Genomic DNA, 27,627 nt, shown 5'->3' on the forward strand with positions numbered 1-27,627 from the left:
ACTAATGGTACATTCATGAACCAAAATAGGCCTTGTAATGTGCTATTTTGGCTTCCAACGATATTTATTTTGGCTCCCGACAATATTACTTTGGACAAGAGACAAAATTCGTTTGTTTAAAAACCCCGTTGAGTAATGATTAAAAAAGTGATCGGATCAATGAGTTACAACATATGCGTTTTGGGGAGGGGTTGATTAAATGAACATTTTTGTTGAAGTTGACCGGTGATGGAGATTTTGATGATTATCCCGAAATTAATACCATGAAAATGGTCTATAAAAAGACATGTGCTACAGTAGAAAATAGTGCCTTGACGTGAACAGCTATCTTACTCTGGTCCAAGGCAAACTCAACCCGTAAGTTAAACCTATTATCAGAAAACTTACAGCCCAGACAGTCAATATCAGGTGTTAATTAATACCACATCTTTCCTACCTTGCATGCCTTTATATACGTGGCCTCCCATTCATTACATGACGCCAAACTCCTAGCTAATACACTTCTCAAACGATCTGTTTCCAATATTTGAATCTTGATGGGTAGTTTTAAAAAACACAGTGGAATATGTCCAGAACCTGCAGATGAACAAGGAGGATGTTGCAGCATCCAAATTGTTGAGTCTGAGCCCAGTGTCATGAGTACTAGTAAGGAAAGTGGAGCCCATTTGACATGGGAGAATCTTGGAGTAGCTGTTTCAAGCTCTAATGGAAGTGCAGGAACAAAGAATGGATTCAGATCCGTACTTACCGACGCCACGGGTTATGCTAAGCCTGGGGAGATTGTTGCCATTATGGGTCCGTCCGGTTGTGGCAAGTCTACTCTCCTTGATTCGCTGGCTGGTATGTACTTTTCCATTTCTAAACCTTTTTTGTAGGTGGTTTAGTAACAAGAATAATACTTGGTGTTTTTCTTAAATTAGTAATACTAGCTAGGAAGTTTGTTGTCTATGAGAACTCAGCAGCAAACTAAACTGCTTAGCGTTGTCGTTGTCGTTCCTAAACAACCTATTTCCATAAGACCATATTATGTACATACAAAAATCGTTTTGCATATTAGTAGTGCGAACATGCAGGGAGATTGGCTTCAAACACAAGACAAACCGGACGGATTCTAATCAACGGACATAAATCAAGGCTTGCATATGGCACCATGGTATGAACTATGAACAAGATCTTCAAGACTTTGGACCCTCTTTAATAAATGTTTAATGGAAAATTTGCTATATATATATATATATTTATCTTTTAACGTACTAATAGATATGCACATGATTACATATGCTTACACATCTTCAAATTAGTGTAGGCATACATGACTCAAGAACAAGTTTTAACATGGACTCTAACCGTTAAAGAATCGGTCTACTACTCAGCTGAACTACAACTGCCCAAATCGATGCCAAAATCCGAGAAGATAGAGAGAGCTGATAAAACAATAAGGGAGATGGGGCTCCAAGATTCAATGAACACAAGAATAGGAGGCTGGGGGATCAAAGGACTTAGTGGTGGCCAAAAGCGTCGCCTAAGCATATGTTTAGAACTCCTTACGCGCCCCAAATTTCTCCTGCTGGACGAGCCGGTGAGCGGTCTTGACAGCGCGTCTTCGTACTATGTCATGAGCCGGATTGTTAAGCTCACTCAGCAATACCGGATGACGGTTGTGACAGCCATCCATCAACCTAGTAGTCAAGTTTTTGGGCTTTTCAACATTCTTTGTCTTTTGTCTTCGGGAAATACATTGTACTTTGGTCCTACTTTTGCAGCAAACCAGGTAACAATCTTTATTTTCATCTTATGAATAATGATCATGACAAATACATGCAGTAATAGTTAAATGCTATCAATATCATAAAGCATTAATTAATGTGACTTCTACTTTTGTTGGTACCATCAGTTTTTTGCAGTAAATGGCTTTCCTTGTCCAGAACTACAAAGTCCTGCAGATCACTATCTAATGACAATTAATACAGATTTTGATGAGGTAGGAGCTGTTAAATAGTATACTGTTGTTCAATCATTTCAGTATTTATTGAGGCAGGACCAACGGAAGATTATTTAATTTATGGAGCACACATGTACTCTTCAATTTCATCCCACACTTACTACAAACCACATATATACCCCTAAAACTTTGCATTTAAAACACCTGACTAAAACAAATTAATTAATTAAAACCCATGAACTAATCCACAACTTTGACCCGTGACCCGTAAACATAACGATAAAACCTATGTATAGGATTCAGCTAAGTATTTTGGATGTTCTTTTGAAAGTTCTTATACTTCTAGAAATTTTGCTGCCCAGCCTGTAAGCAGGTATCAAGCGAACTACATAGAGTTTGGTGTAAAACTATAACCGAAGGCTTAAGTTTGGTGGGGGGGAAAAAAACTCTATGCAGGGCCGCCCCAGAAATGGTTAAAAAATTTTGGGCTAAGGGCTACGAAAAATTTGGGCTTTAAGGAAAATGGGTTTTTTATTGGATTTAAACAATTAAATTTTGAAATAGGTTTACTGGGCTTAAATGAATTGAGTAATTAAGTTTAAACATTAAGAATGAAATTTATATATAAAATTTGAGTCTGCTTGGGTGATCGGGCCGGGGACCGTCGCTGTCCCCACCCTTCCCCAAGGTTGGCTCCGTCTCTATGAAGTTCGCTTAGCGAACTGCTAGGAGTACAAGAACTTTTAATAAAACACCTAAAAGTTAGTTGAATCCGCAAATCCAAAAAATTCGTTAAATGAGTGATACGTAGATATATACAAGTCTTAATTTAAACCCTTTACAAGTCGTGGAATTCAACCTTGCACCTTTATTTTCATCAAATTTCTTTTCTTCTTTAACTAAAATTTAGAGTTCTTGTTACATTTTATTCAACTATTCTTCTTTTCGCGCCATAGGATACCGATGCTGGAAACACTTCTGATGATGTAATCCATATACTTGCTGAAGCCTACAAATCATCCGAAGTATATATGGAAACTCAAAGGGAAATAGCTACTGTATGTGCAAAGGTACACATGATCATATATTATAGTCATGTTTTTTTCGATCATTAATGAAACTTTTATTTGCGAATCGAAGGAAGGAGATCTAATTGAGGGAAGAGGAGGCATGCAAGCCGGTTTCATTACACAATGTATGGTGCTATCAGCAAGATCATTCAAAAACATGTATCGTGACCTAGGATACTACTGGTTGCGACTTGGTATATATATTGCATTGGGCTTTGCATTAGGAACACTCTTCTACCAAATTGGTTTCGAATTTGAGTCCATCAATGTAAGTTGTACATTAATTTAATTATGCATTAATTCAACACAAAAGCCCCACCTTTTCTCCTTATTAACTTTTTATGTCATTTCTTATTCGTATTAATTGATGCATGATAGTTATTTAATCCGTTTTAACTTTGTATGTCCATGTCTTTTTCGTATTAATTGATGCATGATAGTTATTTAATCAATAACAAAGTTAGGAAAAGAAATATACTAAACTTAATGAACTAGCTAGATCATAAACAATTCTTATAATAATGACAATATCTCAAATTTTATACGTATTTAGGTTATTTAACATTGTTTCGTAATAAAAGAAAAATACTTATCAAACATTTTTATGCTATAATCATGTAAGTTTTTCAAACTGTTTTAATAGCGAAAATGGAATGAAGAAATTGCTAAATCCAAATAAAGGACAACTGTTAACATATCTATATTATATATAAAACATTTTAAATTACCATCTTAAAATCTAAGTTACAACTGTTATTGTTCATGATACAACTCCGGTTGCATGTTTTTTAGAGATTAAGATGACATATGTGTCTTCTAGACACCTCCATTCATCATCCTTGATTATAAGGGGGTGTTTGGGATTCCTTATTTTTACCTTCTTATAATTTATGGCTTATGATAAGTTAAAAAATAATGTTTGGGTTTTCTTATTATGTGAGAAGAAATGTTGATAAGTTACAAATTTGTAACCTATAAGTTCTCATTGTAAGTTATAAAGAGGTGAAAATAAAAAATCCCAAACAGCCCCTAAATAACTTACTACTTTCCCTCTGTTCCTCAAGATTTGAATAAACTAAACAGATACAACTTTTTTCCTTGTCTTTATCTATATATTTCTTTTAATTTAGTTAGTAAACCATCTCCCCTCCACAAATTTAAATGTGCATAACCTTTTCAGAGGAAGGTTTATGTACAAACTTATCTTAACATAAGAATGTAGTAAACAATATCAATCTATCAAAATTAAGAACATAGAAACCAATACCAATCTGCATAATCATTGTTTTATAATAGCAAAGAAAAAATCCTAATAATAACAAAAAAAAAATCAAAATTAGCAACAAAATAATAAAACAAATATTTATAACAGCATAAGAAAAAAACTAATAATAAGAACAAAATATAAGTCAACAAATACTTATAACGTTTAGTAATAAAAAATCAGCTAATGCGAACAAGAAATAACAATAAAAACTTATAAAAACAAACCTAATAATAATAACAAATTGGTTCTCATTGTTTTCATATTAAGATTGATTTGCATTTGATCCTTAAACAACCTTTTCATATGTTAATTTTTTTTAAAAAAAAAATTATACCATAAAAATGAGAAATTTATTTGATCTCTTTAGTTTGAGTATTGCTATATTTTTTCAATTGAAAAAAATTAACATGTTATCGCTAACCGTATTCTAACTTTATCGTGCGAGCACCCTATAGTGTTATATAATATATACTGGCTTAAAAACCTGTGTGATGCACGGGTTGTTTAAAAAATACAATTAAGCTATAGAAATTAAATGATTATATATATAATATATATATATATAATCAAATGATTTTATAAGTTCAAATTATATTTTCTAATTGGAATATTCATACGGTACATGGTATATTCTCACACAATTTCTTTATAATCACGAAAAAAGATGTACCTATTGATTTTATAAGTTTTAATTATATTTTTTTAAATAAAATATCGAATTCTAACAAAAGTTGATAACCATTATGAATTATGAATGACATAAAGAAACATCATATATAAAATTAGCATAAATAAAAAAACACGTTTGTATTACATTTTCAAAAGAAATTGATGAAAATTAACTTTGTGGATTCATAGAGGTTGAATGAAATATCTGAGAATAAAATTGTTATTCATTCATAATTTCTGTTTGTCTTTATTCTTAGACCTATAAATATCATTTTTTGAATTTTACCACATTAATCTCCTACACTCAAAAGTGTATATACTGATTTAATATAAAAAGTAGATTTAATTTCATTAAATATATTAAAATTTTGATTATATTGAGATAAATACTTGCATACTTTTAATTATTATAATTTAGATAATTAGTTATTTGATTAAAAGATAGATTGATATATTTTATTACACTGACATAAATATTTTTCATTAAAAAATATAAAAATATTTTGAACCAGAAATTTAGACTATAAATGAATCTTCAAATGACATGTACCATCGGTTATTTTCTTTATTAGAGTAAGTAGATTATATGCGTCTTAAGTTTGAATGGATGTATTTGGAAATTTGTTTGTATGTGCCTAACAAAACAAAGCAACCTTATCTTTTAAATGCAGCACTATTTTTAGAGAAATAAACAGACAAAATATTTGCCGTATGCTAAAGGAAATATTTTAAACAAACTGTTTGAATATTGAAGAGTAAAGATGTATCATGCATTAGAGCAAATTTGGTTGCAATTCTTGTTGTTTTGTAGCTATTGAAAAAGTTAAAAGAATATAGTTTGGCATCATGTATAATACATTAAGTATTGATAATGGTTTTTTTTTCTTTAATCACACAGGCTAGGGTTTCAATGATCTTGTTTGTTTCTTCATTCTTGACCATTCTAGCCGTTGGTGGGTTCCCCTCCTTTGTTGAAGAAACCAAGGTTTGTTGAAACATATATGTGTGTGTTGAATAAATAAAATGTACTTGAGCTAAATTCCTTTTTAACAACATTGTATTTTGTAATTAACATATGTAGGTTTTTCAATGCGAAAGACTAAACGGACACTACGGAGTAGGATCATATGTTATCAGTCACGCAATATCTTCAACGCCGTACCTGCTTCTCATCTCTTTAATCCCAGGGGCCATAGCTTACTCGTTCATCGGACTCCAAAGAGAACCGGGACAATTCATATATTTTGAATTAATGGTCTTAATGGCAATGTTGTTGGTTGAATGCCAAATGATGATTGTAGCCGCAGTTGTGCCAAATTTACTCATGGGCATTATATCTGGTGCTGGAGTCCAAGGGTTGATGATTCTAGGTGCCGGGTTCTTTCGGTTACCAAACCAACTGCCTCATGTCTTTTGGAAGTACCCCATGTACTATGTTTCATTCCATAGGTATGCATTGGAAGGGTTGTATAAAAATGAGTTTGAAGGGCTTATGTTCCCTGCGTACATGGGTGGTCTTCCTACTGTCGATGGTGAAATGATACTGACGAGCATGCTACATGTCGAAATGAAATACTCTAAATGGGTGGATCTTGGAATCTTGTTTGGTATGGTTGTTACATATAGGATAATGTTCTTTGTATCATCAAGACAAAAGAGAAGGTGGGGCCTATCATTAGAGATTTCATGTCAAGCTATACTTTTAGGAACTAGGAAACGTACATTTGTATGATCAAGTCTTTCCCACATGTCTAATAAGTTTCAATTACAATACCTATATGAACCCTAAATAGGGTGTGTACCAAGGGCTAAGAAATACGCCTTTGAACTCATGTAATTTCTTTTTTGTTTTTATACCATTCATCATATGCTTAAGAGTATGAGAAGTGACAAGTTATTGCATATAAGCTATCATTCTTGTTTTGGGGTTTATATAGTTCAAAAATATTTTTCTATTGATTGAGCAAACAAGGTTCTAAACAAATCGAATGAAATATAGTTCGTGTTGTTCATTTATTATTATTATTATTATTATTAATTAAATGAACATAGTTTATTGTTTTATTTGTTTGTCAAAAAATTGAGTGTGCCCGTGTTTGTTTGTATTTATTCATTAAAATTCTAGACAAACAAAGACCAATACTAAAAAAAAGTGTATTTGTAATTAGAAAATCATTTACGAATTTTGATACAAACTTAGGGGAATGAAATGGGTTTAGAATAGATCTAGCCCCGCCAAGAACACCTGTTGGCCCAATTGATGATCTTTGTAATTGATTTGACAATAAGAAATATAGATGAACAAGGATTGAACAGACAAAACTATTGATTGAAACATTTAATCTGGTGAATCTTGAATACAACATTCTAGCCCTATTTATACACCATGAACCGGTACGTTCGGTAAAGTCACGACCTTTTAAAGTAAACCCTAAATTGACATTTGGACATGGAAGTTGTATTCTTCCATTTTGACACAACTAGCCCCTAGACTTTACAGACTCTATCAAAACACAACTAAACATACTTTTTGACTATTTACAATATGACCCCTTGTACTTTTGATGATTGAGTGATTAACACTACAAAGAGCACCCACAACAAGAGGTTTGCGGGTGCAGTCCGAATTACACCGGCAGAAACGGACAAGTTATTACGGAGTTAGCCCATTGTGGCAATGTGTGTGGGTGGCGAAGTCCGAGAACTCGGGCGACAAATGGATGACTAGGGTTGGCCTGTTTTACAAAGAATATTATATAGATATTTTTTAAATACTTTTAATAGCATTTCTGATGGCTGCTTGTGGATGAAAATGAGTGTTTTTTAGGCTTGTTTGGAATGTAGAGTTTATATGATGGTTTGAGAATGTTTGTTGTTACGGACGCTCGAAGTATACCCTCATCCACAACATTACATGTAATTTAATATTTATCTTACTCTGCCACCATTTAATGCTAACTCCTTTCTTATGTTGCCATTATATATGTAGCTCCCACTCAGTTCATGGTTCATGAATCCACCCTCTGTTTCACTACCTGCCTAAATTCCTTTATAGTTCTTGATCTTGAATCATGGCTAATTTTAGAAAACATAGTGAAATATGTCCAGATCTTGTTGATGAACAAGGATGTTGCATCCAACTTGCTGAGGCTGGGTCCTGCCTGATGAAGAAAAGAGGGACCAGAGCCTATTTGACATGGGAGAAGCTTAGAGTAGCTGTTTCACGCTCTAATGGTAGTGCATGGAAGAATGGATATAAATATATACCAACTGATGCCACTGGTTATGCTAAACCCGGGGAGATTGTTGCCATTATGGGTCCTTCTGGATGTGGCAAGTCTACTCTCCTTGATTCATTGGCTGGTATGTAACTCTTTATTTAAAAAGAAAAATTGTATTACAAGGATTTTTTGGTAGCTCTAGTTGTTTTCTTGATTTTTTTTTCTTTTTAACTTCTTGGAATTTAAATTGTACACTTAACCATGTGGTGTCAGGCTAACACCATGGACTTCGATGAAAAACTGTTACGGAATTAGCATAGATGAAGTTTTGGAAAACACCTAGAAGCTAGTACCAGTCTCTAAACAACCTACTTCCACAAAAATTTTCCATTTTTACACCCTTGTGTGTTTCACGAGCTCTTTGTAATTTTTGTGTTTTTGTATAGAAAAGTGGGAAGACCACAATAATACATATGTACACAAATCGTTTTACGCATTAATTGTACGAGCGTATAGGGCGATTGGCTTCAAACACAAGGCAAACCGGACAAATTCTAATCAATGGACACAAATCAAGACTTGCATATGGCACCATGGTATTATCACCTAGATCTTCAACACTCGTCCCCCCTTTTAAGGAAGTTTAATGGAAAGTAGTCTTTATTTTTGGTCATAGTAATATGCATATATGATCATGCTTACTCCTTTTATTTTTGAAATTAGTGTAGGCATACATGACACAAGAACAAGTATTAACATGGACTCTAACTGTTAGTCTACTACTCGGCTGAACTGCGACTGCCCAAGTCGATGCCAAAATCCGAGAAGATGGAGAGAGCTGATAAAACAATAAGGGAGATGGGGCTCCAAGATTCCATGAACACAAGAATAGGAGGCTGGGGGATCAAAGAACTCAGTGGTGGTCAAAAGAGGCGCCTAAGCATCTGTTTAGAGCTCTTAACACATCCCAAATTTCTCCTACTGGACGAGCCAGTAAGCGGTCTTGACAGCGCATCGTCTTACCATGTCATGGGCCGGATTGCCAAGCTAACTCAGCAATACCAGATGACGGTTGTGACAGCCATCCATCAACCTAGTAGTCAAGTTTTTGGGCTTTTCAACAATCTTGTCTTTTGTCTCTGGGCAAGACATTATACTTTGGGCCTACTTTCTCATCAAACCAGGTTCATCTATGATCATGAAGATTATTACAATATTATATTGTTGGATATCAATATCTCAAAGCATGAACGTAACTTCTACTTTTGTTGGTACCATCAGTTTTTTGCAGTAAATGGCTTTCCTTGTCCAGAGCTACAAAGTCCTGCGGATCACTACCTAATGACAATTAATACAGATTTTGATGAGGTAGCTAAGACCACAGTACATAATATATATAGTGCGTGTGTGTGTGTATATATAAAATTTTTGGAATATTAGGTGATTTAAGATTCAACGTACTTACTATGCGTTTTATTGGAAGTTCTTGTATATTTAGGCAGTTCAATACCCCTTCAAGCAAACTCCACAACTTTTGTATGGTTAGAGAACCTCCTAATAAAAGCGCCTAAAGTTCTTACTTCAATTCTAAATCATGTACTAATCCCAAAAAAAAAAATCACAAATGATAAGTTTAAAGAAATTTCAATCTTGTACCATTATTTTCGTCATTATTTTCCTTTTTACACTAAACTTTAAAGTTCTTGTTAAATGACATCTATACACTCATCATCTCACATCTAATTCCAAACCCTTTCAAATTGTCATTCAGCCAAAATATTCGATGGCTGATAGTCTATGGTCAGAATAGTCGTCTGAATATTGATCAAACGGTTGTTTTGATCAATAATTTTCAAATTTTGACCCCCAATAGTCAGAATGGTTGTTCGAATACCGTTCGAAACCAATAATTTTAAATTTTGATTTTTTTGTCAAAACGACCGTTTGAGTGTTTTGCGGAAGGCTGCTTGGGGGAGGGGGAAGCTATAGCATGAACCTTTCACTTACGTTTAAGTTTCCTTTTCGCGCTATAGAGCACCGATGTCGGAAACGCTTCTGATGAAGTAATCCATGTACTTGCTGAAGCTTACAAGTCGTCAGAAGTATATATGGAAACTCAAAAGGAAATAGCTACTCTATGTGTAGAGGTACACATGATAATATATTTGTGTTTTTAAGATCATTACATTAACAAATCTTTTATTTGTGAATCGAAGGAAGGAGATCTGATCGACGAAAGAGGAAGTTAATTTGCAAGCCAGTTTCATTACACAATGTATGGTGCTATCTGCTAGATCGTTTAAAAACATGTATCGTGATCTTGGATACTACTGGTTGCGACTTGGTATATATATTGTTGGGTTTCAGTGGTGATCAGTCAAAAATTTACTTATTAAAACCGGTTTAATAAATATGACAAATAATAATTAATCCAATTAATTAATAGATGCACGCAGCGGAAAGTATACAATTAATCAGCATCGAAACTAAACCTGATAGGATCCGGTTACAAAACCATTAGAGCACGTTAATATTAAACAGCATATTATTAACTACCGATGAGATAATATATACCTCGGTTAATGAATAACCGGTTGAGACACCAAGGTTCAACGAACGATGCTAGGTGACGAACAAATAACTAGACAGTGGCGTTGGTAACCTTTGACGGCAGCAACGGCAGTTTCCGATTAGTAGCAACAGGCAATAAGAACATCAAACCGCGGCGCGGGAACGGCGGCGTTTTCTTTGCTGCAGTGGTGCTGCACGACAATATAAAACCCAAGGAAAAAGAACAAGTGGACGGTGGTTTTTCTTCCTTATGTTTCTGCCGATTTGGAGTGGTCTCCAATCAATTCCCATTAGGTTATTATTATTATAATATATATATAATCATATAGTTATTACTAACAAATAATTTAACGGGCCACAAGATCCAACTCAGTCCAACTTCGTTTAAAGCCCGAACCAATGTATTTAGTTAGTAAATAAACTATATTATTTATAACTACTATAAATAATAATTCCGTCATAGTTATATTCGTCATTTACCGGTTAAACAATTTAAGCGGATTTTAATTCGTTTCCTAAGGTGTAACTCTCACGGGTCGTAACTCGGTCGGTCGCGTTAAATTAACCGAACCGATCCACTATTTCCAACAGTCTCCCACTTGGACGGCTTTCGGTTAAGTTCCTTAACGCAGACAATCAGCGGTGCTCTAGCTACACATTGTTGCCCCCAACAAGTTATGACACTTTAAAGTCATTAAGCAAAACATCTTGGAATACACTATTGCAAGATAATGAGTTTACGGTAATCGTCGTCATTTATCCTTTCCGTATAAGACATCAATTGAACAATGAGACATGGATCATATTCAATCTCATATGGCGTTCAATCATTATTGTTCTTGATCTAGAATCAAAGTGGTCCAATCAAATACATAGTAAGTTTAGGTGAGGCCTCACACTTCACCAGTTTGAATCAACGAAGGCGCCAAGATGTCTAACTGTTACATGTCATGTAAGAGTACAGAATCCCATCTTGAATACATACAACTCCCACTGAACTTCAGATTATTCCCAACCAATGCCTTTATAGCTGGCAGTTACGCGACAGCGGTTGACACTGATCAAAGAATAGCCTTTGGTAAACGAAAGTTCTAATATGTATCTCAGGTCTAAGGATACTAAATGAGTACACCAATATCAAAACATCTTATGACTAAGATCCATGAAGATGATTTGATGCGAGTTACATCCAACGTCATTCATAATGAGGTCTGTGAGTTTGGAAGTCAACTCCTTGAGTCCAAAGTCAGAATAGTCTTAATTCAGAGTCGTTCCCACGAGTCTGACCGACTACGGATAATTTAGAATACAATATTCATGGATTAAACGTATTAAAATTGAACACAGTTATATTATTCAACATTTGCATTTAACCATTAAATCAAAAGAGAACTCAAAAGTATAACTGTTTAAATGTTCACACATCCAAATACTAAATCAAAACAAACTACTAGCTAAGCTAAGACCGATAGCATCTCTATGATGATCATGCTTGTCCAGTCATCGGTTTAGTGAACGGGTCAGCTAGGTTTTGATATGTGTTTACTTTGCTTATTATGATGTCTCCTCGTTCCATTATTTCCCGAATGAGATGGAACTTCCTTAGAATGTGCTTGGCTCTGTGATGAGACCTGGGCTATTTGGCCTGAGCAATAGCACCTGTGTTATCACAGAACACCTCGATTGGTTTATGAATACTCGGAACCACATCGAGATCAGCGATGAACTTCTTCATCCAAGCAGCCTCTTTAGCAGCATCTGATGCAGCTATGTATTCTGATTGGGTGGTGGAATCCGCCACCACACTCTGCTTGGAGCTTTTCCAGTAAACAGCTTCTCCATTGAGAGTGAATACATATCCTGATTGCGAGCGAGAATCATCTCGGTCAGTCTGGAAGCTAGCATCAGTGTAACACCTTACAGTGAGTTCTTCTTCCACTCCTCCAAACACCAAGAACATGTCTTTCGTCCTTTTCAGGTACCTCAGAATGTTCTTCATAGCAGTCCAGTGAGCAATGCCAGGGTTCTGCTGAAAACGACTAGTCATGCTCAGTGCATACGAGATTTCAGGTCTAGTACATAACATAGCATACATGATAGAACCAATCGCTGAAGCATATGGAATCGCTTGCATGTGCTTAGTTTCAATGTCTATTGCCGGAGATTGCGATTTGCTCAACACGGTTCCTTTAGCCATGGGGAGAGCTCCTTTCTTGGAGTTGTCCATAGAGAAGCATGCCATTACTTTGTCTATGTATGTACTTTGACTTAGCCCTAGAAGCCGCTTAGACCTATCTCGGTAGATCTTAATTCCTAGAATATAAGCAGCTTCACCAAGATCTTTCATTAGGATACAAGAGCCCAACCAGTTCTTAACTTCCTTAAGCATAGGGATGTTGTTTCCAATGATCAGTATATCATCCACATACAGGATGTGAAATGATATAGTGCTCCCACTTGCCTTTCTGTAAACACAAGGCTCATCTTCATTTTTGATAAAACCAAACTCTTTGATTTTCTCATCAAAATGAAGATTCCAGCTGCGAGATGCCTGTTTAAGTCCATAAATAGACTTATTCAGTTTGCACACCCTGTTAGAATATTTAGGATCGACAAAACCTTCAGGCCGAACCATATAGACATCTTTAGAAAGATGTCCATTAAGAAAAGCAGTTTTGACATCCATTTGCCATATCTCGTAGTCATAATACGCTGCTATGGAAAGTAATATCCTTATCGACTTAGTCATAGCAACGGGCGAGAAGGTTTCATCATAGTCAATACCCTGAGTTTGAGTAAAACCTTTCGCGACTAGCCGTGCTTTATAAGTTTGCACATTTCCATGCATGTCGGTTTTCTTCTTGAAAATCCACTTGCTCTCTACTGCCCGACACTCGGGGGGTAGCTCAACCAAGTTCCAAACTTGATTGTCACGCATAGATTGCATCTCGACGTTCATGGCATTTTGCCATTTCTCATATTCCGTATCTAAGATAGTAGATTTGTAATTAGTAGGTTCGTCGCTTGACTCGGCTACTAAGAGGACCTCGGGACCATCTAGATGCCATAGGTATTTAGAGTTAGGTACGCGAGTCCTATTACTTTTGCGAACGCTTGTGTTCATGTCCGATGTATCAGCAACAACAACTTGTTGATCAGACGTTCCAACTTCCTCAGCGGTAGTTTGTATTTCTTGAATTTCTTCAAGATCGACAATATTATCTCCAATTCCTCGATCGAGAATTTTCTTCTCGAGAAAGTGGCCCTTCCTTTTGATAGAAATCACATTTGTATCAGGATGGAAGAAATAATATCCGCTTTGGTTATAGTATCCGACGAAAACAACTTTTACGCCGCGAGGATCGAGCTTATCGTCAGAATCACTAGTGACATAAGCATCACATCCCCATACTCTAAGGAAAGACAAATTGGGTTTTCGCCCATGCCATACCTCATATGGGGTTTTGCTTACCTTTTTAGTTGGAGCCAGATTGACAATGCAGGCGGCGGTCAAAAGGGCAAAGCTCCAAAAGGAGTGAGGCAAGTTAGTTCTACACATCATTGATCGGACCATGTTTAGCAAGGTTCGATTTCTCCTCTCGCTCACGCCATTGTGTTGGAGTGTGCCGGGTGGAGTGAGCTGTGAAACAATTCCACGCTCTTTCAGATGATGTATGAATTCTGAACTGAGATACTCTCCGCCTCGATCTGATCGAAGCATTTTGATGGTTTTCCCGAGGTGGTATTCCACTTCGTTTTGAAACTCTTTAAACTTTTCAAAGGTTTCATGCTTCTGTTTCATGAGATACACATAGGCATATCGACTATAATCGTCAATAAAAGAAACGAAGTATCTTTCATGATTCCTAGACATGGTTCTGAAGGGACCGCATACATCAGTATGTATGATGCCAAGCAGATCCTTAGCTCGTTCATTCTTATGAGTGAAGGAGCCTTTGACGAGTTTGCCAGCTAAGCAGGATTCGCAGTCATCAAAAGAGTCCGGTCTTGTGGATTCAAGAATCCCTTCGGATTGGAGTCTCTTAACTCGTGCTTTGCTTATGTGGCCAAGTCGGCAATGCCATAGAAATGTATCATTGATGCCAGATCTGATACGTTTAGAAAGATTATATACATTATTGTTTATTTGAACATCAACCTCATTAATACCATTTCGAGGTTTAGCCTCAAAATAAAAGATATCATTCAAGTAGGCAGAAATAGCATTACTATTAAAAACGTACTTAAATCCTTGTTCAAATAGTAAAGAAACTGAAATAATGTTTTTGGTCAAACCAGATGCAAACAAACAGTTATCCAAAGTAACTACAAGGCCAGACGGACAAGCAAAACGATATGTGCCAGTTGCAAGAACTGGGACTCTCTTCCCATCACCAACGATGAGTTCCATGCTGCCTTATTTCAGCTTCTTCCAGTTTTCAGGCTCTTGCAAGATATTAACAATGTGGTAACCACATCCGGTATCAAATACCCATATGTTGCTAGAGGCAGTGAAAACTTCAATAACATATATAGAAATACCTTTAGAGGAACTTTCACCGTTGGTCCTTTACCTTTTCAGCTCAGCAAGGTAGTCAAGACAGTTACGTTTCTAGTGTCCCATTTTGTTGCACTTGTAGCACTGGCGCTCCTCAGGAGGTGGCGGCGGTACCTTTGCAACACCTTTGTTAGTGTTGGTGGCATTCCTGGCAGCAACAGTAACCTTCTTCTTGCCTTTACCGTTATGACCCCGGTTCTTGGGTTTAGGCTTGACGACACCAGCAGATCGAACCATAAGAACTTGATTGTTTTTAGCGGGAATGTTCATCTCAGCCGTCTTGAGCATTCCATGAAGCTCCGGCACTGTCTTCACCCAGCCATTCATGTTGAAATTAACGTGCTCGTATGGTTTTGTAACCGGATCATGCCACTCAAGAAAGTTGGTGCCATTCAACTTTTCTTTCTCAAGGATAGCCTTGAGGGTGAATGAGGAGGTATTATCAGTAGACATCTGTTCAATTAAGCAAAAGTAAATTTTATTAGTATTTTCGATGTTTTAATCCTATTATTAATGACCCAATGACATTAGTAAATAGGAATTTGAGAATCTGGCTTCCAGTTACTAATGGCAGCTGTAGCACACAACATTAGTAAGTGGTTAGGCAGACAGACAACGATTGCCAATTGTGGATAGAGCACAACTCTCGTTTATGAGGTCCATTAAGACAACGTTTGCCTAAGTAGATACGTTTAGCCTCATCTATGCCCACCTTAGTCTCCAGGCAACTGTAGCACGTAACAAGAGAGTAAAGTAATAGTCGCCCTAGTATAGTCACTTGTGAAAGAGCCGGATGTGTCAACGAAACCCTTTCACCTTGAAGGGATAGACTAGAAATCAAGTGCGGTGCTGTAGCTCCAAACACTTGAAGTTTCGCAGTATGCCTCAAGTGTGACTTATAGTAGGATGACATAAACTATTGATTTAAATTGGAATTAATTTTAAATATTACCGAATAGAGTAAAAGTCCAGTTTTACTTTATTGATCGAGACAACTTGATGAACCCTTTCATCTCTCAGGACAATTAGTTTTAGATAACCTATTAAAACTAAGTTTGTCGCGATAATACCAACCAATTTTAAGTTAATAGTTTTACTTATTAAGTTATTTGTTATGGAAAATTAAATTTAGTTTAATTTTGCAAAACATGATTGGTTAATTTATTTTAATATATTTGATATTAGGTTGGTGGTATTATAACCTATTATAATCAAGCAAGCAACCAAAATAGCAAATAAGAATATGTAAATATTAAATGACCAAGATAACTGATTGATCTTGCCAGAGCCTATTAGCAAGATCAATCGGGTCAAGGGGTCACTGTGACATCTGACCCGATCCGACCAGACCCAGGTACCCGTTTCTCCGATCCGATCTCTTTCTTTTATGATTTAATATTTATTTTTACTTATATTTTACTTTTAGTAATAATATATATTTTCCTTCCCGCCTCTTTCTCTCTTTTCTCTTGTCGCCGTCCCGCCCTTAAGCCTTGAACCTGTCCTTTGTTCCTTCCCGCCTAAGGTTGTCTGCGCAGCTCCACGCGCCAGACTCTTTACAAGGAAGCCTGCGTGAAGACCACCTGTTACTGCGATACGCGAGACGAACTGTCCCCGCAGCGCGCTAAGGATTTTAGTTCTTCCCGCGGCGCGCTATGGATACTGTTCTTCCCGCGACGCGCTAAGGAATATAGTTCTCGCGACGCGCTTAGAATTGAAGTTCTTCCCGCGGCGCGCTTAGAAATATAATTCTTCCCGCGACGCGTTAAGGTTGGTTCTGTCTGCCTTCGCGCTCGCGCACTTTTGCCTTCGCGCTCGATGCCTTCTCGCGTTTAACCCTTGAGTCTTTTCTCCTGTTTAATCTAGCCGTTTGCTTTTGTGATGTCTTATCTTCTGTGCTGTTGACCTAACCTGTCTTATGTCTGAAAAGTTACTTTCGGCGCAGCATGCGCACCAACCCCATTGGTTGGCAGAAAAAGTGACTGACAATATCTTTTGAGATCTATTTTTCCATGCTTGACCAGTACCTTTATCTGACCCTCCCATGCCTGTTTACTGTTACCTGTCAGCTTTTCCTTGTCCCCTGCAGCTGCCATATCTTTCCATATCTTTTGCTTTTGTTTTCTTATGCTTTTTGATATCTTTTGCTTTTGAAATCTTTTACTTTTTGGAGATCTTTTCCCCTTTTATAGGGATTGTGTTCCCTAGGGTTTCTCTATAAATAATAATGTTAATTTCCTAACACTACACACACAAAGCACTTAAACTCTCCTGTTCTCTCTCTCCTTGCCTCCGTCTTCCTCCCTGTTCTACCCTGCTTTTCCGGTAATATATATTATATAATAATTTACTTATTAATTATGCTAACTTATAATCAAGACATTAAAACAAATCGTTAAAACAATAATCTTTAATTATAGGTTAACTTTGCTTGTTTGGTTCTTGCTTTACCTATCTTCACACCGATTATCAAGTGAGTAATCTCGTACCTAATCCCTTTTTATTTTTAATGTTTTGGGATGTTCATGTGTTCATACAAACTTAGAGTCTTAAACTGTTTATGAACTTTAGTCGCGCAGTATCCCATGTGTTGAGGACGTAGACTTGGCTGTTTATTTGTATGTGTGGATCATTAACCGTCTTGTCGGTCTATTCCGCAGTTTTCATGGTACTATTAGATGAACACGGGAGAACTATCGTTTATGATTTTCTCTTTTGTTTACACATGCACAGTTTGTCTTGTTTGTGAGCTCAATTGTGAGCACTGGCAGTCTATGAATCTTAGAGTTGGTCCCGATCAGATTACACCCTTGTTGAAAACCAGACATACACATGTTGCGCGCAGATTTATTGTTATCTATGTATTGTATTAAACTTGATTTCTCACCAACACGCAAGTGTTTGACGTTTATTTTAACACATGTTCAGGTTTGCTGTAGCTACATTTGGAGCTTGTGGACACGTAGGACGTTTTCACTTTTGGACCTAGATTAAAATGTATCAAGACAAGTTACTATTGTTCGAATATTTTGTTTTATAATATAATGATTTATGTTATCTTGTGTTTACGTTGCACGTGCGTGAATGAATATATTTATTTAATATTGACACCCAATAGTGTCACGAGTAATGAAACAATATGTGGCGCCCCGATGTATAATCCGCCTTTGGTCGGGGTGTTACAGTCACAACACAAAACAACCACAAGGATGGACTCTTGGTGCATTCCGTCATCTTTGGTAACTCCCACTGACTTCAAGAACTCAATGAGCTCGTCCTCAGTTTTCCTTCGGATTTTCTTCATTACAAAATTACACTAATACAAGTAATGAAAAACTAAACCCTATCTATTACAATTTTGAACCATCAAGGTGGCCAAAAACCATAAAATAAAACCAAAAACTAAATACAACTTTTGAACCATCCATATGACCAAAATAAAAATCATTCAACCATACAAACAAGGTCAGGCCAGATTTACATATTCAACGAAAAATAAGTCGGGCAATATTTTGGTCAAATTAAAATAAATAAAATTTTGACCAAACTAAAATTGCCCTAATATCTTATCTAGATCAAAAACGTCAACTACCTTGAAGTTTATGATGTAGAACCGGTAAAATTACCGGATTCGACTCGTATGTTGTAACCAAGGCTCTGATACCACTGTTGGGTTTCAGTGATGATCAGTCAAAAATTTACTTATTAAAACCGGTTTAATAAATATGACAAATAATAATTAATCCAATTAATTAATAGATGCACACAGCGTAAAGTATACAATTAATCAGCACCGAAATTAAACCCGACAGGATCCGGTTACAAAACCATACGAGCACGTTAATATTAAACAACATATTATTAACTACCGATGAGATAATATATACCTCGGTTAATGAATAACCGGTTGAGACACCAAGGTTCAACGAACGATGCTAGGTGACGAACAAGTAACTAGACAGTGGCGTTGGTAACCTTTGATGGCAGCAACGGCAGTTTCCGATTAGTAGCAACAGGCAACAAGAACATCAAACGGCGGCGCGGGAACGGCGGCGTTTTCTTTGCTGCAGTGGTGCTGCACGACAATATAAAACCCAAGGAAAAAGAACAAGTGGACGGTGGTTTTTCTTCCTTATGTTTCTGCCGATTTGGAGTGGTCTTCAATCAATTCCCATTAGGTTATTATTATTATAATTATATATATAATCATATAGTTATTACTAACAAATAATTTAACGGGCCACAAGATCCAACTCAGTCCAACTTCGTTTAAAGCCCGAACCAATGTATTTAGTTAGTAAATAAACTATATTATTTATAACTATTATAAATAATAATTCCGTCATAGTTATATTTGTCATTTACCGGTTAAGCGGATTTTAGTTCGTTGCCTAAGGTGTAACTCTCACGGATCGTAACTCGGTCGGTCGCGTTAAATTAACCGAACCGATCCACTATTTCCAACATATATTGCATTGGGCTTTGCATTAGGAACATTCTTCTACCAAATCGGTTTCGAATTTGACTCCATCAATGTAAGTTTTACTATGAGATGTGCAAAATATCATCAGTTATTAAATAATTTGCTTGCCATATGGTTAACAGTTGTGTTTGGTGTTTGGGAGGCGATGGGTTCAAATCATAATTTAATTATTTCCCTTTTTCTAGACGTGTTTTTTTAATGTTTTTATACATCCCTATTTTGGACGCTTTTATATAGAAATTTGTTTGTATGTGACCATAAAAGCAACCTTATCTTTTAAATGTGACACCATTTAAGGCTCATACTAACTAAAATATGTTAACCAAACAGTTTGTAGATGCATCATGCTTGCCTAATTAGGCATTTATTTTCAATTCTTGCTGTTTTGTAGCTATAGGAAAAGGTTAAAAGAATATGATTTGGTATCGTGAAAAATATTCTAAGTATTGAGAATGTTTTTTTTTAATCATTAATCACACAGGCAAGGATTTCAATGATTTTGTTTGTTTCTTCATTCCTGACATTTCTAGCCATTGGCAGGTTCCCCTCCTTCGTAGAAGAAACAAAGGTTTTATTGTCGAAACATCCTGTGTATGTTGTTTGAATAAACAAAATGTACTCGAGCTAAATTCCTTTCTAACAACATTGTATTTGTAACTAACCTATGCAGGTTTTTGAATGCGAAAGACAAAATGGACCCTACAGGGTAGGATCATATGTTATCAGTCACGCAGTTTCTTCAACACCGTACCTGCTTCTCATCTCCTTAATCCCAGGAGCCATAGCTTACTCGTTCACGGGGCTCCAAAGAAAACCCGAAAAATTCATATATTTCGAATTAGTGATCTTGATGACAATGTGGTTGGTTGAATGTCAAATGATGATTGTAGCTGCCATTGTGCCAAATTTGCTAATGGGCATCATATCTGGTATCGGAGTCCAAGGGTTGATGATTCTAGGTGCCGGGTTCTTTCGGTTACCAAACCAATTACCTCATGTCTTTTGGAAATACCCCATGTACTATATTTCATTCCATAGGTATGCATTAGAAGGGTTGTATAAAAATGAGTTTGAAGGGCTTATGTTCCCTGCGTACCCAGGCGGTCTTCCTACTGTCAATGGTGAAACGATACTGACAAGCGTGTTGCATGTCGAAATGGAATACTCTAAATGGGTTGATCTTGGAATATTGTTTGGTATGGTTGTTACGTATAGGATAATGTTTTTTGTATCATCAAGACAAAAGAGAAGGTGGGGCCTATCATTAGAGATTTCATGTCAAGCTATACTTTCAGGAACTAGAATATTGTGTACACTTGTATAGTTGTATGATCAATTGTTTCCCATATGTCTAGTAAGTTTCGTTTACGATACATACATGAACCCTGAACACGGTGTACCAAGGCGCTAAGAAATGTGCCTTTGAATTCTTATGTCATTTTGTAGTTTACATACCATTCAGCATGTGCACAAATGTATTACCATTCTTGTTTCGGTGTTTATATAGTTCAAAATGCTTTTTGATTGATTGCTTAAGACTAGCCGGTAGTAAAACCGAACTGAGATTGCTCGTCATGTTCGCTCATCTATTTTCAACTGAACAAATAAACGATCACGAATATTTAAAACCAAATTTCATGATCAAATTTGTTTGTTAAGAAAATTAATATGTTTGTGTTTGTTTATTTCTCCTCGTTAAGAATATTAACTAGCATGAACCACTATACAAAACATGTATTTGTTGTAGAAAAAACGGTCACAAATTTTGATATAGATCAGCTATAGGCAACATTTACTACAGTTTAGTTACTATTAGTGGAATGAAAAAAAACGCAGCATTCACCTTAAAAAAAATACTCACTACATGAAATATTCCCGGTTGGTCATTTGTTGGTCTTTAAATAAATGTGTGTTTAAATGCAAATCACATTTGTGTCTAAGGGTGACATCTAGTATACAAATCCTAAATAACATGCTCAAAACATGATAATTTTCACTTTCAAGCTTTATCATTGTAGTATAATAAAGCTATATACCTAAAATTGATCGGATGATTAAGGTGTTTCAAAAAGAGGTTGTTCCATGTTTATAATAATAAAAGATGTATTGTCGCTTTGATTATAACTAGAGTGTTCCTGACACGCTTTGCGCGGGGAACTCGACAACGAACCCGCATATTAAAACGCGAGTACGCAAACACGTCGTAACGAATATCACTTCGGCACAACAAAATAAAAGTTTGTCTAACTATCAAAAGAACTTGGTTGGTATTAGTTCGGCTCATTACGGCATTGATGTGGTACCGACACTCGATATGTGGTTACAATGCAAAAAAATATTCTATTGCGAAAAAAACTTCGTTTTCATCGAAACTTACATAACTTATTGCGAATACGACTTCGTTTTCATGGCATGACATATAAAAATATGAGCATGTCGTAACGACATACTAAAGTTTTTAAAATATCGTATGCTAAAGATTACCAAAAAATCAATAACTTAAATGTATAAGTAATAACAAAAAAACTATATGGGAAGGAAAGCATATTAAGGTACGTACTAAAACCATGAAAACTTTGGGATGCTAAAATGAAAAGTAAACAAAGTTTAGCAAAAAGAAATGCCATGAATCAAAACTAAAACAATTTAAAACTTGGATGGACTAAATTAAAACAATCTAAAATTCAAGAACTAAAGTGCAAAATTATACTATATATTAAAGAAAATACTGTAGCAGTGTTTCTCCTTTAATATATAATATAATAATAATGACAACAAATTAGTCTCAATCAGTAGAATCCAGAAGGGTATTCGAAGATCTAGTTTTCCTAGGGTAAAAGTTAAGGAGAAACCTGTGAGGATGGGTTGAGATTCTTGGTTTTAATAAATTTTGTAGCTTCGGTGACTCGTAATCGAGTGTTGGTGGTATTTGCCTAGCTACTTGCTAGCTTTATTGTTTGTTCAATAATATCGGCCTTAGGGAAAAAAAAATTATGTTAATGAATGTTACGTCATGATAAGTTGATACTAAATCAGCTAAAACTTTACACTTGAAACCAAAAGAATATTTGGTGAATGATAGATGTAACATTATTGGCAAAAAGAGAGATTTCTTTAATGAGGATGTTTTGGTATTTTACTCAAGATACAGCTACAAATTAAAAAATACTAGAGAACCAAAGAGTTAGTTTAGGCACAATTGGAGGACTATTATTGTAAATTTAATTAAAATAAAATATAGTTGAGATAACAGAGTGCAATACGTAACTGGCAATGGAGACGAAGAACGAAGCTGTAAATAATAATGATAACAATGGAAACCATCCATTAACAACAGATGGTTCGATTTGTGGATTTGAATCTCTTCATCGCCTCCTTCAATCGTCTCTCGATCCCCAAATTTACAAGGTATCTAACTATTATTATTATTACAGTGTGTGTTTACTACTGCAAAAAGTATATAATCATTCGATTAGATTGGATTGTTTGTTGTTGTGCTCTAATTTTGTTGTGTTAATGTGTGCTCCATTTTAGCTAGGGTTTATTGTTGCATAATTACCATTACCAGAAGATGTGATGTGATTTTATTAGGATTTCTTTGTAATCAAGAAATTACGTTATACATAATACTGTCTTTTTTTTTGAGTTAGTTTTTGTTGGATTTAAGTTTGATACGGATTTAAAATAATTAGCTCTAATTGTAGAATGATGCAAGTTGACTTTTTTAAGTCAAAATTGAGAAGTCAGCTTAACTGTTCTTTTTATTGGTGGTCAACTGGCGACTACTAATCCTATTGGACCAAGAATGAGACCTTTTATTATGAACATGAGAGACAATTAATTTCACTATGAAACAAACAAATATCTGATTGTGGAATTCATATAGGATTTTCATTCGTTTATGCCAGGTGTTTGATTAATAGAGAAACAATCTGTTATACGTATTTGCACAACTTGTGAGGTTCAGTTTATAAGCAGCCCTGTTTGTAACAGGTAACCTTAAGATAATATCAAAAGGCATTAGGTGCAACTGTACATTGCTGATTCTTGAATCGTGTTGCTATTTTCTTAATGATGTAATTTGTAACCTTTTGCAGGAAGTTAGCCGCTTGCTTATTGGACTGAATTGTGGAAAACCACTCGGGCTGTTGACAGTTGTAGAAACCGCCAAACAGTTGTCCTCACAACATGATTTTGATATTCAGGCAGGCAGTTATCTTCATTAACAATAAATGTTTGATATGTGATTTACTTAAGGTTATCAATTCATGTTACAGGCATTCAAATTCAATGCTGATAAGGAATTACTGAGAGAACCGCGTATAGTGCGAGTTGGACTAATTCAAAACTCGATTGCTCTACCAACAACCGAACCCTTTCTTGACCAGAAGAAAGCCATCTTTCAGAAACTGAGGCCCATAATCGATGCAGCAGGTGCTTCAGGGGTCAACATATTATGTCTACAAGTAAGCCAAAATATTATAACAAGATTTTTCTTTATCTTTGGATTAATAAAGTAATGTATGACTAAAATATAGGAGGCATGGATGATGCCTTTTGCCTTTTGCACCCGTGAGAAACGATGGTGTGAATTTGCTGAGCCTGCAGATGGCGAGTCAACTCAGTTTCTTCAAAGTTTTGCAAGGAAATATAATATGGTCATAGTAAACCCAATACTCGAGAGAGATTTGAAACACGGGGAGACTATTTGGAATACTGCAGTTATTATTGGGAATAATGGTAACATAATTGGCAAGCACAGGAAGGTTAGTTCTTAATTAACTATCTAAATCGTTCTAATTTTTTTTTAAGTTAACGTTAATGCAAAATGAAATGGGAATTCTTATGACAGAATCATATACCGCGAGTTGGGGATTTTAACGAGAGTACATATTATATGGAGGGCAATACAGGGCACCCTGTGTTTGAGACCGCATATGGAAAGATTGGTGTCAATATATGCTATGGAAGGCACCATCCGTTAAACTGGTTAGCCTTTGGGTTGAACGGTGCAGAAATTGTGTTCAACCCATCTGCCACTGTTGGTGAACTCAGTGAGCCAATGTGGCCCATTGAGGTACACGCATATTCTTGATAAATTGTATATTTTGCATGCAGAAAAATAGTGATTTTGGGCAAAAATTAGCAATCATGTATATTTTTTGTTATGACAAATTGTCCAAAACTAGGCCTGTAAACAAACCGAACATTAATTGAATTGCTTGTGAACCGTTTAGCGCCATTTATGCTCATAAGTCAATGAACATGAACAAAAAGAATTGTTTATTTAGTAAAACGAGCAAACATGAACAAATGTCTCGTTCATTCATCTGTGATTGTCAACGTACATTTACATTCGCTCATTTAGATTCGTTATTTTACATTTGTTTAAGTTCAATAGTCTAATTGAAGTTTTTTGGCCCATTACAACTTAATCTAACTTAAAAACTTTTTTAGGCCCAACAAATATTTGTTCTTCACATTATTTTTAACCAGTTTTAGCTCAGTTATGTTTGTTCTTCTATGTTCAGTGATGTTCGTAAACCGTATATTTATACTGTTAATGAACTAACGTAAAGAAAACTCTGTTCGTTTAATTGTTTGCGTTCGATTGTTTATTCAGTTAATATTAAGCGAACCATGAATCTATTTGTGTTCTGTTCAGTTCATTTACAAGCCTATCCAAAATGTTTGATAGCCATTTTTGCAAGCGGTTGCCATTTTGACCCATTTGTCCAAATGGGTCAGTTTTAGTTATGTATTTTTTAATGGTTAAGCTAAAGGATTTTACTAAAAAGGAAATGGGCCAAGTAGCAGTCAAACAGGTTGAAAGTCATGTGAAATGTATTCATATATATGAAATCTTCTAAATAGCGTTATTATAAAAGAAACACATATTACAAAAAATTGTTGTACTAATACAGGTTTGCAGTCATATTTAACAAATTAATTACTTTATGAGTCTGCTAATTAAATTAGAAAATGTTTGTAATCTGATTACTCTGCACATGCATTTTTTTTTATTAGGCGCGAAATGCAGCAATAGCAAATAGTTACTATGTGGGGTCCATCAACCGGGTTGGGACCGAGGTGTTTCCAAACCCCTTCACATCGGGTGATGGAAAACCACAACATGCAGACTTTGGTCATTTCTATGGTTCAAGTCATGTTTCAGCACCAGATGCTTCGTGTACACCATCACTTTCAAGGAACAGAGACGGGTTGTTGATTTCAGATATGGATCTTAACCTCTGCAGACAACTAAAGGACAAATGGGGATTCCGTATGACGGCTAGATTTGAGTTGTATGCCGACATGCTTTCTCGATACGTGAAGCCTGATTTCGAGCCCCAGGTGATTTCTGATCCTTTGTTGCCTAAAAATCATTTCTAAAAATTGGAAATGCTTTTATATATAGCATGCTGCTTTATGTCATGTATGCATGCTAACTCCAGTGGTTTAAAGTTGAAATGAAAGACTTGGTGATCATTCGTTTATAGTTTCTGGTATTATCATTATCAGTGTATTATGGATGTTAAATTGCTGTGTGAAAAAAAAATAATAAAATTTGCTTTGATGTTGATGTAAGAATACTAGAGTAGATTGCTGTCTTACACGTTCCCTTTTGATACTAGCTAGTCGATGTTTTTACGAAAGGGCCTTCCATGTCTGCTGTTCAATGATTTCAGGTCCAGTCAGCATTCGTGATCCTCCTCAGACTGGGGGGTATATTAGACTAGATTAGTTATCTGTGTATAGTCAAGGGTAGTCTAGTGCTAATTTTTACTTATATATGTTATGTTAATCAGAAGACAAGTGGCAAACACATCGATTAAACCATAATCTGTTCAGTTAAAGAATACAATTATATTTTTGTTATTTCTTATTCATCAATGCATTAATAACCGAAGTAAGTTTATACTTTATACTCTATTCTGATGAGAATGGGGCATCGCCTGAAGAAGTCTGCATACTAATTTCCATAACAATTGTAAGATTAGGGTTTTGGTTTAAGATAAGCTGTCATCTGCTTCACTGCCTACTGATGAAATGGTGGAGGCTGCATTTTATTTGATTGCCTTGTAGGTTGTAACTGTTTGATTTTACGTCTTGTCAAAAAGAAGTAATCTCAAAATGCTGATGAAACTAAAGAGTCAACCATACATAAATTGTTCATTCAGCACAAGTTTTTATATGGTTCTTTCTTTAAAACCAGGTATATATTGAGCGGCACAAGTTTTTATATGGTTCTTTCTTTAAAACCGGGTATATATTGACCGTGCGTCATAAAGACTACACTATATTTTTTGAAAAAGATTGATCAATTTGCGCATACGGGCACATTTAGAGACAACAGGAAACTTACCACTTTTTGTCCAAAATTGCCAATTCTTGCTAAACATGTTTCTTTTTTGGCATTTTTGCTAAGAATGCTGGTTTGTTTGTAGAAAAATACAGTCGTTGATAAACGAATATATGTAGTTCTTTAAATGTGAATTTCTATTTGCCTGGGAAAGAGTATTGGAAAATCTTTATTCTCGCAAACAGTGGCGAAGCTTGAACGAAAACGTAGGGCCGGTTTTTGGGGGGGGGGGGGGGGGCTTAAGTTTTTGGATGAAAATGGGTAAATTTCACTAATGCGCAAAAAAAGGAGTCTAGGCCACCTAGGCCTAAGCTATGCTTTACCATTGCTCGCAAAAATGCAATTAAAGCAAAACAATAGTTAGCAAAAATAAATGATCTTGCGCACTATCATCAATTATAAAAAATTATCAAATGATGGGCATAATCATTTTCCTATGAGTGATAAATCCATCATTTAGTCGCGTACTCACGCATCTACTTT

At 35.7% G+C, this 27,627-nt stretch overlaps 1 protein-coding gene and 2 pseudogenes across 2 annotated transcripts; all 3 read left to right on the forward strand.

Annotated features, from left to right (window-relative positions):
* Positions 1-536: 536 nt before the first annotated feature.
* On the forward strand, positions 537-6,737 carry LOC143596090 (ABC transporter G family member 1-like; annotated as a pseudogene). The gene is made up of 8 exons (XR_013146645.1): positions 537-840; positions 1,074-1,153; positions 1,307-1,771; positions 1,895-1,981; positions 2,899-3,012; positions 3,083-3,280; positions 5,847-5,933; positions 6,030-6,737. The product of XR_013146645.1 is annotated as an ABC transporter G family member 1-like (transcript).
* A 1,174-nt stretch (positions 6,738-7,911) lies between these two features.
* On the forward strand, positions 7,912-21,215 carry LOC143596091 (ABC transporter G family member 1-like; annotated as a pseudogene).
* Positions 21,216-23,054: 1,839 nt separating this feature from the next.
* On the forward strand, positions 23,055-26,381 carry LOC143596086 (beta-ureidopropionase-like). Its single transcript, XM_077074948.1, has 6 exons — positions 23,055-23,189; positions 23,879-23,986; positions 24,059-24,247; positions 24,320-24,547; positions 24,634-24,858; positions 25,809-26,381. Exons 1-6 carry the CDS (start codon positions 23,055-23,057, stop codon positions 26,172-26,174), a joined length of 1,251 nt encoding a protein of 416 aa, XP_076931063.1. The 3' UTR covers positions 26,175-26,381.
* The last annotated feature ends 1,246 nt before the right edge of the window (positions 26,382-27,627 follow it).

Source organism: Bidens hawaiensis, unplaced genomic scaffold (genome assembly GCF_021521415.1).
Source record: "Bidens hawaiensis isolate Kalapana, Puna unplaced genomic scaffold, B.hawaiensis_p1.1 tig00046039_1, whole genome shotgun sequence".
Classification (NCBI taxonomy): domain Eukaryota; kingdom Viridiplantae; phylum Streptophyta; class Magnoliopsida; order Asterales; family Asteraceae; genus Bidens; species Bidens hawaiensis.